General features: G+C 53.6%; 1 protein-coding gene across 1 annotated transcript; it reads right to left on the reverse strand.

Moving 5' to 3' along the window:
* Positions 1-264: 264 nt before the first annotated feature.
* FAM117A (family with sequence similarity 117 member A) lies at positions 265-17,402 on the reverse strand. The gene is made up of 8 exons (XM_042886931.1): positions 17,279-17,402; positions 7,592-7,761; positions 4,241-4,336; positions 3,615-3,728; positions 3,148-3,282; positions 2,458-2,680; positions 1,976-2,096; positions 265-1,475 (listed from the first exon to the last, which is right to left on the reverse strand). Exons 1-8 carry the CDS (start codon positions 17,400-17,402, stop codon positions 1,136-1,138), a joined length of 1,323 nt encoding a protein of 440 aa, XP_042742865.1. The 3' UTR covers positions 265-1,135.

A 17,402-nucleotide genomic window follows, 5' to 3' on the forward strand; every position in this document is an offset into this window, starting at 1 on the left:
AACACAATTCCAAATCTAACGTTCCTCCTTTAAGCTTTGCAATACATACATAAAATACAAACTTCAAACAGCTGCAAAAATAGTGTCTTTGGAAGAAAATAGAGTTTCTACATCAGATATAAGAAAATAGGCTTCTTCAGTACAACCCAGAGCCTTTGCAACAGAACACAACCAAACGCCACTGTTAAGAGGCTTTTTACCATCTGTGTCCTCGTGTCACCGCTCTGCTTTCTGCTCTGCGGCCCACGACCCCCCCCCCCCCCCAGGCAGCCCCAGCCCCGCTGTGCAGCTGTGTGGGCTCAGGGCCGGGTGCCTTCCAGCACTGCTGTTTGTTTCCCCATCCTCTCTTCCTGCCATGTGGCCGCAGCACCGGGGACACCGGCAGGCAGCTCCGCCATTCCTGAGCAGCCACCATCTCTCTCCTTCACTCCTTGCAGTAAGGCAAGTTTTCCTCCCCCTGTAGAAGGCGGCATTCAGTCACCTGCGCTCCCCCACCCCCTGTTCAGCAGAGCTGCCTCAGGGCTCCTCAAAGCTCCGGGGTTCAGGGGCTGAAGGCGTCCATGGAGGCACAGGCAGAGAATGCTGCCGTCTGTGTCACCAGTACAGATCAGCTGCTGTCTGTGTCACCAATACAGATCAACAGCAGCTCCCACGGCCCTGGAGCAGCCGTCCTACGAGACCCTTCTCCCTCTTCCCACCTCCCAGAGCTCAGCAAGCACCGGGGCAGCGGCAGCAGCAGGGATGAGAAGCACTGGGATGAGAAGCACTGGGAAGCTCCACCTGAATCCTCCCGGCTCAACTGCACTCAGAGGCCCGGAGCGCAGCTCCACCCACCGCAGGGGTGCCCAGCTGCTCTTCACCAGCAAAACAATCATACAGGAAATGACAATTCAACGCAGGAAAGTGCTTTCAACAGGGGAGGCTCGGGGAAATGAGCCCCTCCCGCAGCAGCGAGGAGTCCTGTGGAACGTGGTACTTCACAGCTGCTTTCATCCTTGGCAGCCCGCTGTGGTTTTCAGGCCCAGCGCTGCCCCTTGGCTGTCAAGTCCCAACCTCAAGGCACTGATCTCCATGGGATGGCAGAGATGCACTGAGGAGCCAGAGCTACTGTTGCTGGCTAACTTTCCCAAAGGCTTCACACAACGAGGGAGCTGTGGAAGACGACGTTCTCCTCTGGCTGCCCACGTTTCCAGTGTTCATAATTGAGTGAAGGCGACTTGGAGGCGTCGCTGAAGTTATCTACAGCAGCGTCCTTCCGTGCCCCAAGGAATGGCGTGGGGGCCGAGGGCTGGCAGGATGTAAACGCGCCCGTGCCAGGGCTGGATGATGCTGGAAAGCCCCTGCTAAAGAGAAAGCCCACGTTTGGGAAGAGAGGCTTCACCAGGCTGACAGGGCAGAAGGCAGAGCCCGTGGGGTTGAAGTGCACTTTGTTCTTATCCGGGCAGGAAGGCTGAAAGGTGTGGTCAGGGCTGGAGCTGAAAGAGACACAGAGGATGTGATCAGCAACAGATGCTCCCCAAGAGCACCAAACTGCCTGCAGCTGCAGGGACAACACCTGGGGTTGCGTGCTCTTCAAAGAGCCTGACTAAAAGCTGAGTCGCTGGGCTGTGAGCCGGGCTGCTCCTCATGCACAGAGCAGCACGACGAGGCTGTTTTGTTTTGAAAGCACACTTATTTACAGGAAAAGCAGCTCTCTTTCCGAGGGGCTGTGCTGGCTGAGCGTTATCTACTGCCTAGGAAGGGCAGAAATCGCAACATCCTTCCCAGTGTGTCTCAGGGTTAACACGGCAGCTTTCACCTCTTCCACCAGGATCCGAGCAGCCAAGGTTTTGCTGCAGTGTTCCTTAGACGCTGTTCCCTACTTTCAGAGCAGGGCACAACAGCACAACTGGAGGCTCAGCTGTTCCCACCCCAGCATCCTGCCATAGCAGCAACCCCAGCTGAGCTCTCCTCTGCCACAACTCCTCGCACTTACGAAGCTTCTTCAAAGGCCCGGATTTTCTCACATCCCTCAGGAGGCTCCCGTTTGAACATGTAGCTGTGGTTGGGCCGAGGAGAGGAAGCGAAAGCCAGGACTGGAGAAGGGCTGCCCTCCTCTACAAGAGATGAAAGATACTTTTAAAGAAATTTTTATGAGAATCATAGAACCACAAGGTTGGAAACGGCCTATAGGATCATCTGATCCGACAGAAGTTTAAGCTAATCCCAAGCGTGCTCTTCCAGTACCCCTGTGGCTGTGGGCTAAACCCAAAGCACTTTATTTGTGTAGCTCCCTGCTCATAACCACCATGCAGCACAACAGGAGAGCATCCACCTGGAGACCGATTAGCAGGGCTCAGGAAGTCCACCATTATTCAAAGTGGCCGAGATCCCTTCCAACCTCATCTGCAGCTTGGATCCATCACACAGCCTCCTCATCCCCCCACAGCTTCCCAGCTGCACGGGCTCAGCGCTTGCCTTTTTCTTTTGGATCCAACTGCACCTCATCCACAGCAGAGGAGAGTTCTTCTGCCACCAGTCTCACTGGAGTGTGTGGAGAAAGGCGGAGAGGCACAGAAGGGGAAGGAGAAAGCGAGAGGCTGCTGCAGCTGCCACTGCTGGGCTCCAGCATCAGGGAGGCATCCCCAGAGCCTCTCGGAGCAGGTGCTGGTGCTCTGTGGCCATCTGGGACATCCAAGATCTAGGGAAAAAGCAAAATCTCAGCAGGACAAGAAGAAACCCAGCCCTTCCACCACAGAAAAGGTGAGGAAGCAGTTGCACCTACAGATGGTATTTTTTGGGGTGCTGGCTCCCAGCAGGGGCTCAGCCACAGACAGAGCAGAAGGACACAGACCCTTCTGCATCCCCTGCGCCACTTCTGCTCGCAGGCTGGCAGGGATCACCTCCCACACCTGCATGGTACAAAGCAGCCTTTGGATGCTGATCTAAGACAGTGCCTCAGTGCTGCTGAGATTCCTGCTGGCTGATCTCCCACAGCACCAAGTCTAAGGAGGGAAGCCCAGAGCCGTTCAGGCAGCTACGTGCCCAGAACTGAACACAGACATCATCCCCACAGCCCAGCAGCAGCTGTGGGCAGCGAGCGTCACGAGAGGAAAGCATTCAGAGACCATCCAGGAGATTCAGGGCGATCCTTCAAGCTTCACTCACCCTCAAAAGCTCTTCATCTCCATGTTCCTTCACAAACACTTCCTCTAGTTCCTGGTTTAGCCCTTCCAGGCTCCTGTGCAAGCAAGGACTGAGCCTCAAAACAGGAGACAGAGAAAGGAAGCCTGAAGGAGAGTCCTGCAACAACCCAGAGTGAAAGATGTTAGCTGTGGCAGCACAAACTCAGTCATTTCTCAGTTCCATTCCGATGTCGCAGCACTCAGTGCTCAGCCAGAGCCTTCGAGGAGGTTGACTGGCAAAGACTGACAGAAGAGCCACAGAAACCCACCAAGTGCTGGTCAGAGCACGGGGATCTGCTGAAGCAGTGAGGAGGAAGAAAAAATGCCCCCCTTCCACCCTTCCACCCCCCCACCCCCTTTCTCAGAAGTCTGAGAACAGCTGGGATGTCTGCACTCATCTCATTGCGACGCACTGACAGCACAGGGAGGTGTGAGCCTACATCAACCTACCCGCAGCGATCCAAGCACAGCGTGGTCCCCCTGCAGTGGGGAGCTCTTCTCCTTTTCTTTGCCACTTCTGCCGTTTAGCTTCGTTCGCTGGAGCTGCTGCTTCAGTTTGGCAATCTAGCAAATAAAGTTTCAGCTGCAGAACGAGGCAAGCCAATACACCTCCACCAAAAATCAATCATCACACCTTGTCTCTCTCCTCTCCTCTCTCTCGCCCCATGAGGAAGTGCCAAAATAGTGTCAGCTCCCATCGCACAACAAGCTGCTCTGCCTCTCCAAGGATGAGCAAGGACTGCCCACGAGGCCTCACCAAAAGCTGCCCCTTGGCAACGTGGGCAGCGCCGCTGCATCTGGGTTGTCTTCCACCTGCAGCACCAGGCCCTGCTGGAGCCCACGCACACTGTGACACCTACCAGCAATGCGCTGAGCTCCAGAGGAGTTTCTTTATAACAGCTGCCTGTGAGATCAGCCTCCTGTCCAAGCACAGCATTAGGGGTGAGAATGAGGGCTAACATCTCATCTAACACTACAACCCCGTCCTCCCACTCCCCTCCCATGCAAGCAGGAGCCTCCTGCACGTCAGCAGCTAACACAGACCTTGCTCAAGTGCTGGGAGCGATCTGTTTTACCTCTCTGCGGTGATCTGTGCTACCCCAGGAAGCAGAACGCTTGTGAGCACTGGAGCTGGCTTTTCCCACTTCTGCATCATGCCAGGACACCGGGGTCTGAATGAGGAGAAACATTGCTGAGAACGATCGCAACCCTTACTGCTCTGAGGCTGCTGGGAGAGCCCGAAAGAATAAAAGCGATCAACTGCTGCTCCTTCACAGCCCTGCTCCAGTCCTCCCCCACTGTCACTCAGTAAAGCACACCGAATTCTTTCAGCACTCACCAAAACCTCACCATTTTAACCGAATCTGTGCCTCTGAAGGAAAACTGGGCCCCACGGACCTGCATGGCAACTGAGCTGCCTGGAAGGCAGTGCCTCAATTCCCACGGGTACCTGGCAACGTGAGGCACAGCCATTGCTCCTCACGCCCTGGCGCTGCCTGCGCGGGCTGCAGCCCAAAGCAGGGTGACGTAGAGACACAAGCACTCGTTTGTACACAGCAGCCTTACAGAGAGGAAAAGCCTCACCCAGCTGTGAGAACACACAGCTTGCTTCTGAGACCTCAGGCTCCCATTATCGCAGTTCAAAGGCGTAACCAAAAGCAGGGTTTGGCCTGCAGACTCGACGCTGCCGCAGGAGTGCTGCAAGAGCCCAGCTGCCTGTGCTGCTCACTGGCTGAAGGGCTGGCAGCTCTCAGCTGACTCTTGGTGCACAAAAACAGCCCCAGCGCACTGCACAGCTGTTTTCCAAGCAACAGCCACGTTATGAGCATCAATGGCAGTCAGAAGGGGCCGCTGATCTGATCGGCCATGGGTGTGAACTTCCTTCCGCTGAACTCAGTCCTGCTCAGCGGAGCCTCCAGCACCAGAACGCTCCCAAGGCACATCAGCTGCAGGGCTGCTTTTTCCCAACATTGCATGTCAGGCCCTCTCAAAACACCCAGCCCCTGTCCCCACTGCCTGCCGTGCTGTGGGAGGCTCTGACAGCGCTCCCCTCCTCCATCCTCAGGGACGGGCTGCCCGGAGGTGCAAGGGCCTGAGAACAACTCCTCTCCAAGCAGCTCTGCATCTCCCCTGAGGCCACTGCGAGAACAGCAGCTGTTGGAAGCAGCCCCATCGAGTCAGCAGGATGACAGAAACCTCTTCTCTCAAAATGTGTTTTAGTATGTATTGAAACCAAAGGAACAAGGCGGGTTACCTGGAGAGGTACCAGGCTTTCCTTTGGTAACTGGATGCAGAAGACTTCCAGACAGAAATCCAACCCTGCCCCAAGTCACAGGCTCCAATGCAGCCCCTCCTTGCACCCCCTCCCCCAAAGCAGGGCACACCATTCCCACCACAGCGTGTCCTGCCTGGGTCTTTGTCCACAGGACCAGTGAGCAGCAGGCACAGCAGCACAGCAGCTGCCACAGAGTGCAGCACTCAGTTTGGTTTGACAGAAGCAATCTGCTCAGCCTGAAGCATTACTGCGAGGTCCTGCTGAGCTCAGAGCAGCCTCAGCCGCCCCGTGGAGGAGCAGGCTGCTCCCATAGGAAGTCCTGCAGCTCAGGCTAACCCCACACTTTGAGCACATGGCACAACTGATCTCATTTCCTACCTCAAATAGTCTCTCCTAAACAACTCGGACAGCGTTCGGTGTTGATGCCAGAACATTGTGTCATTTCACATCCCAGCAGATCACGTACATAGGAAAGCTAAGGAGGAAAGCTAGAAGAGGCAAGACTCAGCTCCATCTCATGTTACTGCTGAAGGAGAGGCTGGGAAGCTCAGCTTCAGCTGCTGGAAGAGCCCAGGATGTGAGAAAAACTTAAGGCACCTGAAGACTCTCAAGCAATAACTCCTTTAACACCCTGCTCTACTGCTGTGACACCCAGAGCACCGGGCTGCCAAGAAACAGGGCCCAGAAAGGAAGAAGAGATGATTCTCGCAACAGGAAAACCTGAAAGTAAAGAATGTTTGTGCATCCCACTCCTTTTCTAGGCAGAGTGTCACGGCAGAAGGAAATTACAGAACTTTTTGTACTAACTGTGGCAAAACTGCTTCCTCAGAAAGAGGGGGGGGAAAAAAACACTTTGCACAGCAAGATAAAGGCGCAGGCTGCAGCCATGCACGCTGCTGCCACTCTCCCCCACGCTGAGCACCTGCAGTTGTATCTCACTTAAGCACCTTACGACAGCAAATCTACAGAGCTCTGCACTGCAGCTGATCAGTAGCTGTGGAAGGAGGAGAGTAAACACGTACTGACAGGCAGAGAAAGTCCCAGCTCAGAGCTGACAGCATGGAAGGGGCGTCAGCCTCCTGGAGGAACATTTTGTTAGAGCACAGAGCAGGCCACAACAGAGGACTTCATTCCCAGCTTCCACAACAGCCAAGTCATCTGATGTGCACACAAACCAGCGGAGCACACCAGTGGAATGCTGGAGATCACTGCTCCTCTCACTGGCGCGTTGCAAGGTCACATCAGCGTCTGCAGATAGCAGGGCTGCAGCACAGCTGGCCCACTGAGCACAGCCAGCAGCTCCATCCTGAGGAGGTGCCCCCACTTCACAGCCCTCTCCTCACAAGGACCAAATGCAAGGGAAACTGAATGGCTGCAAAGTGCCAGAGCTCAGCGCTCACCCATCTGCCTTGAGACAGAAAGGAGGAGCGCGCTTCCCTCGCTCAGAAATGAAGGTTGACAAATCTTTTCCTTTCCAGAACGTCCTCTGCAGCGCTGCTGGGCACAGGACTGAAACAAAAGCAGGCAGAACACAGTGGGAAAGGACAAGGGAAGTTGGGAACTTCCTGCAAACAGCCCAGGAATAAATTGTCAAACAGCAAAGATCAAACAGCAAGTTAACACAGATTGAGAGTGCTAAACAAACGGCTTGCTAAGCTAACGGATGCTCTTATCCTCCTGAATTCCTTCACCTCTGCAGATAGGCGAGCACTATTTGCTGCCATGCAGTAATATTTACAGGTTGCTAAGAGTTCCTTGAGGTCTGGAGCTTTTCCATCCTACAGTAGAGCTGTGCTGTGTTAGTGAGCCCTTCTGTGGGAGCACCCTCACCGTCTCAGCGTGTGGCACGCAGCCCATGCGTGTTATATAAGGACTTGGCCCATAGCTGCAAGCCAGAAAAAAAACGAGCAGTGAGCCAGGGCTGGAGCAGAAAGCCAGAGGCCATCTGCCTCCAAACAAGGCCAAGGAAATTCTAACTGCACCGAAATGGAATCATGGAGCTGAAAAGCACAAGGGGAAAAACAGCCTTCCTAGAAAGCTGCAGCTGGATGGAGGGGAATGCAGCATTTCCTCTCTTTGCCCAGTTTACAGCCATTGCAGTTCTGCAGCCCCTTCCTGGCCCAGGGACTTCCTGCACAGCCCGCATCCATACCTGGGTAGCTTTGTCATTCATGCACGAGGCAGAAGCTCCGTCAGCATCCCGTGGCCACTGCCCCAGCAGGTAGGAGCCCACGATGGTGTCCAGTGAGGAGGTGCGACGCACGCGGGGCTGCCGGGGCCGGCAGGGCTTCTCTGCAGCAGCAGCAGCGCAGGGAACACTCGCTACACAGGAGAGAAGAGAAGAGGACGTTCAGGCTCTCAAAGCACAGCTCCAGCAACAGCCACCCCCGCCAGCAAGCCCACATCCACTGCAGAGATCCCAAGAAGGGAGGGAGCACACAGAACCTGGAGAAGCTCATTTGCTTCTTGAAAATCTAAGTGCTAACGAAGTCCCTGAGCTCCCAGCCCCGCAGCAGCAGCAGCTCTGGTGCCCAGGCCACGTTGCACAGCACAGCACTGCTGCTCCTGGGCCATCAGAACCACGCAGCAGAGTGGGTCAGTGAGGGCTGGTGGAGCTCCTGCCCTCCCTTATCGCTGAGCGACTGCTTCTGTACAACAGGAGATTTTACTGCAGCCCTTCAGTGCCTGCTTGAAACCAGTGATCAGACATTCCAGCCTAAGCCAAAGGAGCTGCCACACGAGCGGCTGAAGTGCTCAACAGGGCAACCTTGCTTCTGCGTGGGAAAAAACACCACGATGTCCACAGAGCCCCATTTCTTATTAGCTGGAGCGCAGTGCTTCAGCTGCAAGAACCCGGGCTCCTCCCGTGGGAAGGCCCAGCAGTGCTGGGCAGCCTGCACGCCTTCACTTCAGCAGAGGAAGCACACAGTCATCTGCTCCCAGCTAAGGGAGGCCAAGAGAACACCTGCACAGCTCAGGATCCTGCAGGCAGCCTTGAACCCTCACTGCCGTTGGCAGCTGCAGGCACTCGCCCAGCAACCAGCAGGAAGGAAGAGTACAACCTGAGTGCTGCTGTGACCCAGAGCAGGCTGGCAGGACCCCAGCACCCACCCTGCAGCCCAGCACCTGCTCTGCCCAGCTTCCCTCTTCCAGGAGGTGACCACCCCTCACCCGTGCAGATTTTTACCACGGTAGCGAGGAGGAAAAGCTTCCTGCATACAAGTAGTTCAAACAGCAACAGCACAGCTGCCCTCTCCTGCAGCTGAAAGCTGTTATCACCAAACCCAAAAAAGCAGCAATCATGAAAGGCAAGTTCAAGCCAGCAGAAAAGTCTGTTTGCATTTCATTTTGATTAGACATGCAAATTACCATGCATATTAGAATCAGCCCCATGGCCTCCTGGCAGGGTAGTGAGGCCACGAGCAGCTCTGCTCCAGGTGTGCTGTGCACAGACATTCTCTCCTTCCTCCCCAAACTCAAGGTAAGGCTGGCAGTGAGTTGTCCACGTTGAAGCCAGCATCAGGACTGCCCAGCACCACGCTGTGTGCCAAATTCCTCTACAGAGGTGTCTCAGCTCTCACTGCTTGGGGACGTGGCTGGGTAAATACCTCTTTTTATCAGTTAAAATACCATTTGAGAAGTGGAATTTGAGTTCCAGGTGAGAAGGGTAGGGACAAAAAGCCACGTGGGAGGGCTGGAATAGCATTAGTCCTTGCACCACAGCCACACCTCACAAGGTCCACACAGGATTAAAGGCTTATTGTGCTGGCCCAGCTGGCATCTCAAGCCACACTCCCCGCTTCCAACAGTTAATAGCCTAAGACAGCTACCACTAATTTAGAAACTCAGCGTTTGCAGCTTCCTCACACACTCACACCTCCATCCCGTGTGGCTGCTGCCCCTGAACTCAGCCCACGAGCACCTGGAGCACAGCAGGGACAGATCCACAGCACAGCAGCTCCATCAGGAGCAGCACAAGGCAAGAGCTGGGCTGTGAGCAGCACGCAGGGAGGCCGTGCCATGGCTGCAGGGTGCTGCAGCAGGGTGGAGCGTCCTGTTTGCAGCCCTGAGCCGTTATCAGCGCTCTGCACTGAGCTGCACAGCTGCCACCTGGTACCGGTGCTGGGTCTGGGCAGCTCTGCAGCTGGGAAGTGTTGGCTGTGGTGCTTTTAGTTCTCACGTGACAGCAAAGCTGCTGGAGATAAGAGAGCTATCGCTGCGCCTCCAGGAGCCACTGGGCTGCTCCGATTGCTGCACGCATCCCCAAGTTCAGGAGATCGGTGTGATGCATGCAAGCACAAGCAGGAAGCCTTCAGGATGGAGCTCTGGATCTGCAGGATCTCTGGTCTTTCCCAGCCACAACACGGGGAGCTCAGAGCTTCCAAAACCACCCTGGGCCAGACCATCACTGCGTCTAAAAAGAGAAACGCCTACAGTCCATTGATTAAAACAACAACCAAAAGGATCTCTCCTTTTTCCAGAGTCACCATTCAGTGAGCAGCACTTGGAGCTGAATCCACAAATGATGGCAAACAACAACAGTGCTCCCACTACTGCTCTCTTTTTGGAGTTGTAAAATTTTATTCCTTCCTTCCCTCAATTTCACCCTGGGGAAACCCACCCTCTCACATCAGAAGGCTGTTTAGAGATTGAGGGACGTGCTGTTCAGACCCTGACATTTTTTGGAACACGGCCATGAGAAGTCTGCCTTAAAGTGACAGAGCATGAAACAACAGCCCACGTTCCAATACAGCCAGCTTTAAAGAGAACCACAGAGCAACGGGAGCCTCAGCCCCTGAGTTCTGCACCAACCAGGCACAGGGAATGCTCTGGGACACAGCTTTCCTCTCAATGGCTTAAGCAAGAACTGTTAGCATTCCTGAAGCATCAGGCTGAAATGGAACCTAAGCAACTCGGTCAATAATTAACTCATGCAAATATCTTCCACCCAACTGTAACAGAAATTACAGCTGATTATTCAAGTTCTGCATCAGCTTCTCTTACCCACACCTTGCAATGCTCTTTACAATGCAGCCCATACCCAGGGGACGCTCCTGACCGAGGGCAGAACAGTGATCAGCAGTGCAGATGGTGGAAATCAAGATCAGAACTGAAGCCCTGATGTTATAAGCTGTTCAGGTCTCATTTCAGCCTCTCTTCAGTCCCACCAGGGTGAATCAATCAGGCTACCTGACAGGTTGCTGCCATATAGCACTGAATTCTCAGCAGCAAGCAAGCAGGCAGTTCTACATAGAATAAAACTTTAAATCCTCTGCTTTGTGCAGCACAGCAATCTGCAGGCAGAGGCAGAGCGCTCTGCAGGGACTCACAGCTGACCAGATGGGCACCAAATGGGCACCAAAGCACCACAGAGCTGGAGCAGCACTGGGAGGCAGCATGCAGAGAACGGACAGAGCTCCAGCCAGGTGCCTGGAAGCAGAGGTGACAGTAAATCTCAAGCTCTGACCAGAAATCGATGAGAGATCCAGAAAGGACTGCAAGCATACGGCTACTGAGGGACGAGGAAGGTCTGGAACCACATCATGAACTGAGTGCCACAGCAAAACCTCTGGCATCCAGCCCTGCCACAGGACTGCAAAGGAAACAATTGACATCTCCACCTCTGGCCACGTTTTCAAGCTTTGGTTCCTTTGTCCTTTAAGAAGATATGCAACTCACAGTTGTACCAGGATGGGATTTCAGAGCTCTTTGCAATGTACATTAACACAGAAAGGCAGGGAAATCCATGGCACCTTCCGGTGAGGAGACAGAAGCTGTGGTTGGACTGCAATCCCCCTCATGACTGTTGCTCAAACCATACGCACATGGCTTGAGAAAAGCAGAAAGCACACAGCCCTGGGGATAACACAGATCTGCCTCTGCTTCAGGGCTTCTCCTGCACATGAAACACTGGGAACAGCGCTGGGAAAGCAGGACTGCAGCGTCCTGCAGCCAAGGGCAAAGAGCACCAACACCTCCAGGCCAGGGGTCTGCAGCACCAGCAAAGGGATCCCAGGCTCCCAGCCCTGCTGGTTGGATGCTGCAGTGAATACAGCTGGACAGAGCAGCCATAAATATCACAGGAAGAGATCAGTAAGAGCCAGCAGCAGCTCAGGCTGCTTGGGACAGTCAGAACAGCAGCTCCCCGGCCCAGGGACTGGAACTGAGCACCCTGAATGGAGGAAACAAGCTGAACTTTTCACCTTCATCTTAATTCTTTCAAAGTTTGTTTTCCAAATGAGAAAACAATCTGAAGAATTTCAGCTTCCTCAGAGCCTTTGGTCCAAGTGAACATTTCCTCCATTGGGCCAACACACCGCAAACCCATCTGCTCCCATTGGCAGGAGGGCTGTGTTTCTGGATGGGCTTCTGGATGCTGAAATTGGTGGAAGATCAGAAGAAAACAGAAGGGCAGGCAGGCAGCCTCTCACAGACTGTAAGGGTGGTTTAGAGATGAGCAAAATTCCAACTTCAGATTTTGAGGTAATGTTCACTCTGATCTGGAAAAAGAGTGGCGACCAAGGAGCTGCTCAGATCACCCACATCCCTATCAGAACAGTGAAACCCCAGCTATGAAAGCAGAGCCGGGGGTGTCTTCCTCCCCCCCTTTTTGTTACACCTCTTTAAATCAATTCTGATAAGCATCTAGGAACCAAGATCTCAGCGGAAGGCAGGGCCAAGGTGAGGAACCTTTGATTCCTGAGCCCTTGGAAATCTTCCAGTACAAAGTAAAGCAAACACAGCAAAGACATCCTCAGTATTTCTACAGTTACAATCAAGCTGGAAAACAAGGAAAAAGGAGGCTTGTGCTTTATACATACAGGTACATAAATCTCACCAAGCTGCACAACAAGCCCTTCTCCCTTTCTCTTTCACAGCCATCATTAGGATGAGTTTCAGTTGAGCCTGCAGAGTCCAAGTGTGAAACTATTGAGAAAAGCCTTCATCAGGGAGAAGAAGTAAGAATAAAGCCACAGGATCTGCTACTCCTTCCTACAGCCTTCCCTGTGCCTCCCACCTGGAGCAGCAGAACGGCACAGCTGCTATCAGCTCACTGCAGCACCAGCCTGAACAGCACTGCAGGGCAGCAGCCACGGGACCAAGCCAGGAACTGCACTCAGTAACTCCTGCAGACTGAGAGGATGGCAAAGTGGGAGAAGCACAGGGAGGGCAGGAGCAGCAGCTCTGTGCAGTGGCACACAGGCATTGCAGGCAGCACGGAAGCAGCCATCTCTCCCACTGTGCAGACCAACCACGCCATCTTCAACGCTTGCCTGGTTTCCTCTACAACCATCCCAGAAAGACCAGGTGCCCACAGGCAGCACCACAGGCATCATTTTTAACGCAAAAAAGACCTGAGTAACATAAATTCCCAAAGGGAATGGATTTTACAAGTCCTGTACCCCTGCACGGACATCTTTTGTACAAGCACAATCGCACCCAGTGCCTCGGTGCCGTCACCTTGAACTGCACGAGCAATGGGGAAAGTGCCAAGACAACCTGCTGCAGTCAGTGCAGCTTAAAGGTCTTGCCATGCACACGCTATTTCAACACCCAAGCTTTGCATAAAAGAGAACTTGCTGCACTTGGTGCTCAGCATCACTTCTCTGGCAGCACTTGTTTTTTCCTTTGCACCACACAGTCACACAGGGAAACGTTCACCCCACCTGGAACGGCACAGATCAGTGCCCAGGTTCTTCCAGTTCTTACCCAACAAATGTGAGAACTCGGCTGTGCTCCACGCAGCTCTGAGAGACAAACCCCAGCTGATAGAAAGATCCAGAAGCAAACATCCATGTAGGGCAAATGAGCTGAGTGTTCCTGCGGAGCATTCTGCTATAAAAGGGGCAGATCAAATTCACCGCGTGGCCCCGCTGCTGCTTCCTGCACGTTTCCCTTTAAATGTCATCTCCAGCGTTTGAAAGCAGGGAAAAACTCGTTTCACCCACAGAACGTCAACACAAGTCAAGATTAGTTATAGATGTGTCCTTTGTTTCCCCTTTCCCACACCCGTATCCACAGGCTGACAAACTGGGAGCAGCAGGTTTAGATGGAAGGTACGATCCGTATCAGCTGAGGACTGCAATGCCATGAATGGGCTCCAATTACTCGGCCAGAAACTCGTTCTACATTAAACAAAGCCACCTGCAATGCTCCGACCCCAAGCCTGAGCCACACATTGTGCTCAGCTGTTTTATACCAGCAGTGATTTGATTTCATAGGACAGAAGCGGGATTCTTCCTGGAGAGCACAGCAGCAGGGCATCTCCAGGGCTTTCCCATCCCAAATCAGTCTCCACACGACTGCTTTTCCCCATTGCAGCTCTGCCTGTGCTTAACCCTTTATTTCTATCAGCTTGTTTTCCCACAGCAAAACCCTGAAGGCAAAAGCAGAACTCCAGAGCATCCCAACGTTTGGGAAAGCAAAGTTTGCAAAGCAGCCATTGGCACAGGGCAGCAGTTTTCCCATGGCAGTTCTCTGCATCCACACTTGAGGGCTTTTGTTTCTTTTCTGGAAAGCTGGTACCCAACGAACTGCTCCTTCTGATGCTCCTTCCCTACAAGTTCTCAGTTTCACATCAGACTTGTGATACAGACCATGCAGATCTGTGTGCTCCTTGTTCATTTGCTTAAGCGCCCCCCTAAACAGCTGCAGGTGTCAAAGAGCATAAAGGGAAACTCAGGAGCAGACACCACGAACATCTGGAGCGCTATTTTGGTAACGAGAGCCTTCGCACACATCCCCAGGATACAGAAACACCACTGGGTACCAATTCCTAAAGCAAACACAGCGAGGCCTGAAGCAGTTACCAAATTCAACTAATAAGATGGGGGAGGCAGAAAGGAGACCCCCACACTCATTGTTTGAGGCCTGCAAAGGGAAGAAGAGATGCTGTTACCAGCACTGCTCTATCAAGCAGGCAGCCCTCCCGCAGCATTTCCAAGAGGTAAACAGACATTTTCTTTCTGCTAAACACACACTCGGACGGTACTGCCTACAAAGTGTCCCACTCGTCTGGCATGGCTTTCATTCAGATACCAAATAAAGCTATTTGGCAGTCTGCTTACTTCAGGATCCACGCAGCAAAACAACTGGACATCTCAGAAGCAAGCAAGTTGAGCAGGCAAGCAATGAAATCTCAAGGAGATGAGTCAGCCCAGCTAACCAGCTTCCTGAAAAGCTGCAAGGTACACACAGGTCTGGAGCAGCAGTGCTGGTGAGGGAAGCCTGCTGGCCATCAGTGAGGATTCAGACTCAGAGGCTCACAAGGGACATGAATTGGTGCCCAGCATTTGTCAGACGCTCCTGGAGGACGATCTGCAGTTCTGCTGCTGTCCTTCTCCTTTGCCACACCGTCACTGACAAACCTGCACAGGGCTTAGAAGACAAAGGCACAGCCTTACCTCCTTCCAAGGAATCAACCCCAGCACTGCTTGGAAGAGCAGCTGGTAGGCAGCTTCTTGTCCAGCCCTCACCCTCACTTACTCTGATTTTAATGAAGTGTCCTAAAAACTGCTGAACTCGTAACACAAAACGTGACTTTGCTGTTCTACTCCATTCCATCTTCTTTTTCTCTGTGCATGATCCAATTAAGACAGCTAAGCTTACTTACCTGCTTACGTTCTCAAAATGCTACGTTCACACATTAAAATGTAAGCTCCTATTTCAATAATCCTATTTCTCTAGTGCTGCACTGGAAAAAGCATAAAGACTTCTGGTCGTCTTACTTTAGAAAACCAGGTTTCAGTTCTGTGATGAGGAAGACTGGAGCTCAAAGCAACTCGAGCATGGAGGCCTGAGGGAGGAACTTCCAATGCTGCAGGAGCTTCAGTGTGGGCTTGGGAGGAAACAACCCAGAGCACACACAGCACAAGCAGTGCCATGGGCTGCTTTCAGCTTCAGGCCCTCCATCCCCACAGAGCTCCATCAGCCCCAGGTCCACCTCACCTGGGAGAAACGAACGCAGCAGGGATGGGTTTGGCCTGAACATGGAGGAATCAGAACAGACCCACCTAACCACTGAAAGCCGGAGCACTTTCAAGATGATACAGAATTTAAAAAGACAGCAGTGGCACAGGTCACGATGCCTAGCGATGAATGTGATATCTCCATTTCTAAGCAGCAAGTCAACTCCTTTCAAAGACTCTCAGCCCAACTTCCTGGCATCCCCCAGCTTCAGCTCTCCCTTTCAACAGAAGCCCTTTGAGAGACTCAACAGCTGCTCCTCGTTTCAATGGGATCCTCTATTATCAGAGCAGCTGCAGGATCAGCCCCTGGATCTCACAGCATCTCTCTCAGCACAGAGATCCCTGTAAAACCAGGCAGCTCCAGAGCAATGCAGAAAGGCAGCTGAGACAGAAGGGGAAGAGGTGACAAAGCAGCACGTTTCCACCCCAGCTCCCAAAAGGTGGGAGCAGAGCTCTCAGATGGTGAATCACCACGATAGCAGTTTTTGGTTAAAGCCTGCCAGTGTGCTGCTCCCACACACGCAGGGAGCAAATTGAGGCTTACGACTGAGGCAGAGAGCAATGGAAATTCAAACACTTACAAAACTGCATACGAAATGCCTATGATCAAGAGGAAAAAATCAAGCTGCTACAGCCCCAGCAGTGAGGCACAGAGCCAGGAAGAAATGAAGAGCAGCAATTCTGGTTCGTGTCAGCGGAGCTGCAGCCTTTTTGCCCCGGGAAAGCTGCACGCTGCAGTGTGCAGGCACAGCACTCAGCTCCCACAGCTGAAGGCTGCAGGCAGCCTCCTGCCTCTCCTTTCTTTGAGGTTTGATTTTTGGTAACATCTGAAGCTACCGAATAATTGCCCTATTAGCAGCAAGTTCACCTTCCTTTCAGCACAGTGCTGTGAAGGAAGAAGAGCCCAGCACTCAACATTTATTTCATTAACTTGGTTCAAGTGTAAATTGAGCAAGTAGCTTTCTAATAGCTCCTCTGATCAATGCAAACCCTGCCAGGGGCACGAGAGACTCAATCGCAAGCAATGAAGAGCACAGTGTTTCGCGAAAGGCTATTAATTCTCATTTCGGGACGGGCTGCAGCACTCCTTTCTGCAGGGCAGAGGAAGCAGCTGCTGCATTCAGTATGGGAGCAGCACGCTGCTTGCCCGGCCGAGCAGGCAAACACCCCTCGCTGCCATGCAGTCTCGGTGAAGACTGCAGTTAAGACCCAAACGCTCTGGTTGCTTATTTGAGTGCTTCTCGCTGTAATTTACAGCCAAACGAGAATCCGACCCCCAGGAGCAGTCCCACGAGCAGCTCATCCATATGCACATAAAGGAAAGCCGAAGGCTGAGAAGAGGTCACCAAAAAGTTCTATTTCAGTCAGTGTTTCTGAAGTAGTCAGGAAGAAACCTCCGCGATGCGACTGAGGATGAATTAGGGGAAATCGAGTCACCGCCGCTGTAACACGGCGGTACCGAACAAAGGGCCGGGTTTTGGGAGCCACCCCCGAGCGGAGCTCTCCCCACGCGTGGGGCCGGAGCTCGGCTTTGTCCCGACCGCTCCCCTATCCTCCCCCCCTCCCCCCCGCAGTCACGTTCTGCTCTCCCCGGGCCTCTCCTTCCCCTCCCTTCCCGAGTTTCGGCCCCAGCTCCACGCGCTGTCTCCCGGGCCGTTCAGAGGTGACTGGAGCGCCCTAAAGACCCGAGCGCGGCCGCGCAGCACCGCCCGGGCCCGAGCGGGGGGGAAGGGAATTGATATCACAGCACACCGCGGCTGCGCTCCGGGACCAGACGCTGCCTGTGCCCGGGAGGGGTCCCCCGGTGCCGGTTACAACCCCCAGCACAGCCCCACCGGAGCTCGGTTGGTGGAGGAGGTACCCGCAGTTACCTGCCCGGCCCCCGTCTCCGCTGGCGCCGCGGCGCTGCTGGAGCTGGAAGGGGACGGTAGCGCGGAGCGGCTGGAGCCCCCCCGCCCCGCCGCGGCAGCAGGACGTGCTCGCAGCACCCGCCAT

The sequence above is a fragment of the Lagopus leucura genome, unplaced genomic scaffold (genome assembly GCF_019238085.1).
Source record: "Lagopus leucura isolate 7727_CA_CO unplaced genomic scaffold, USGS_WTPT01 Super-Scaffold_100066, whole genome shotgun sequence".
NCBI lineage: Eukaryota > Metazoa > Chordata > Aves > Galliformes > Phasianidae > Lagopus > Lagopus leucura.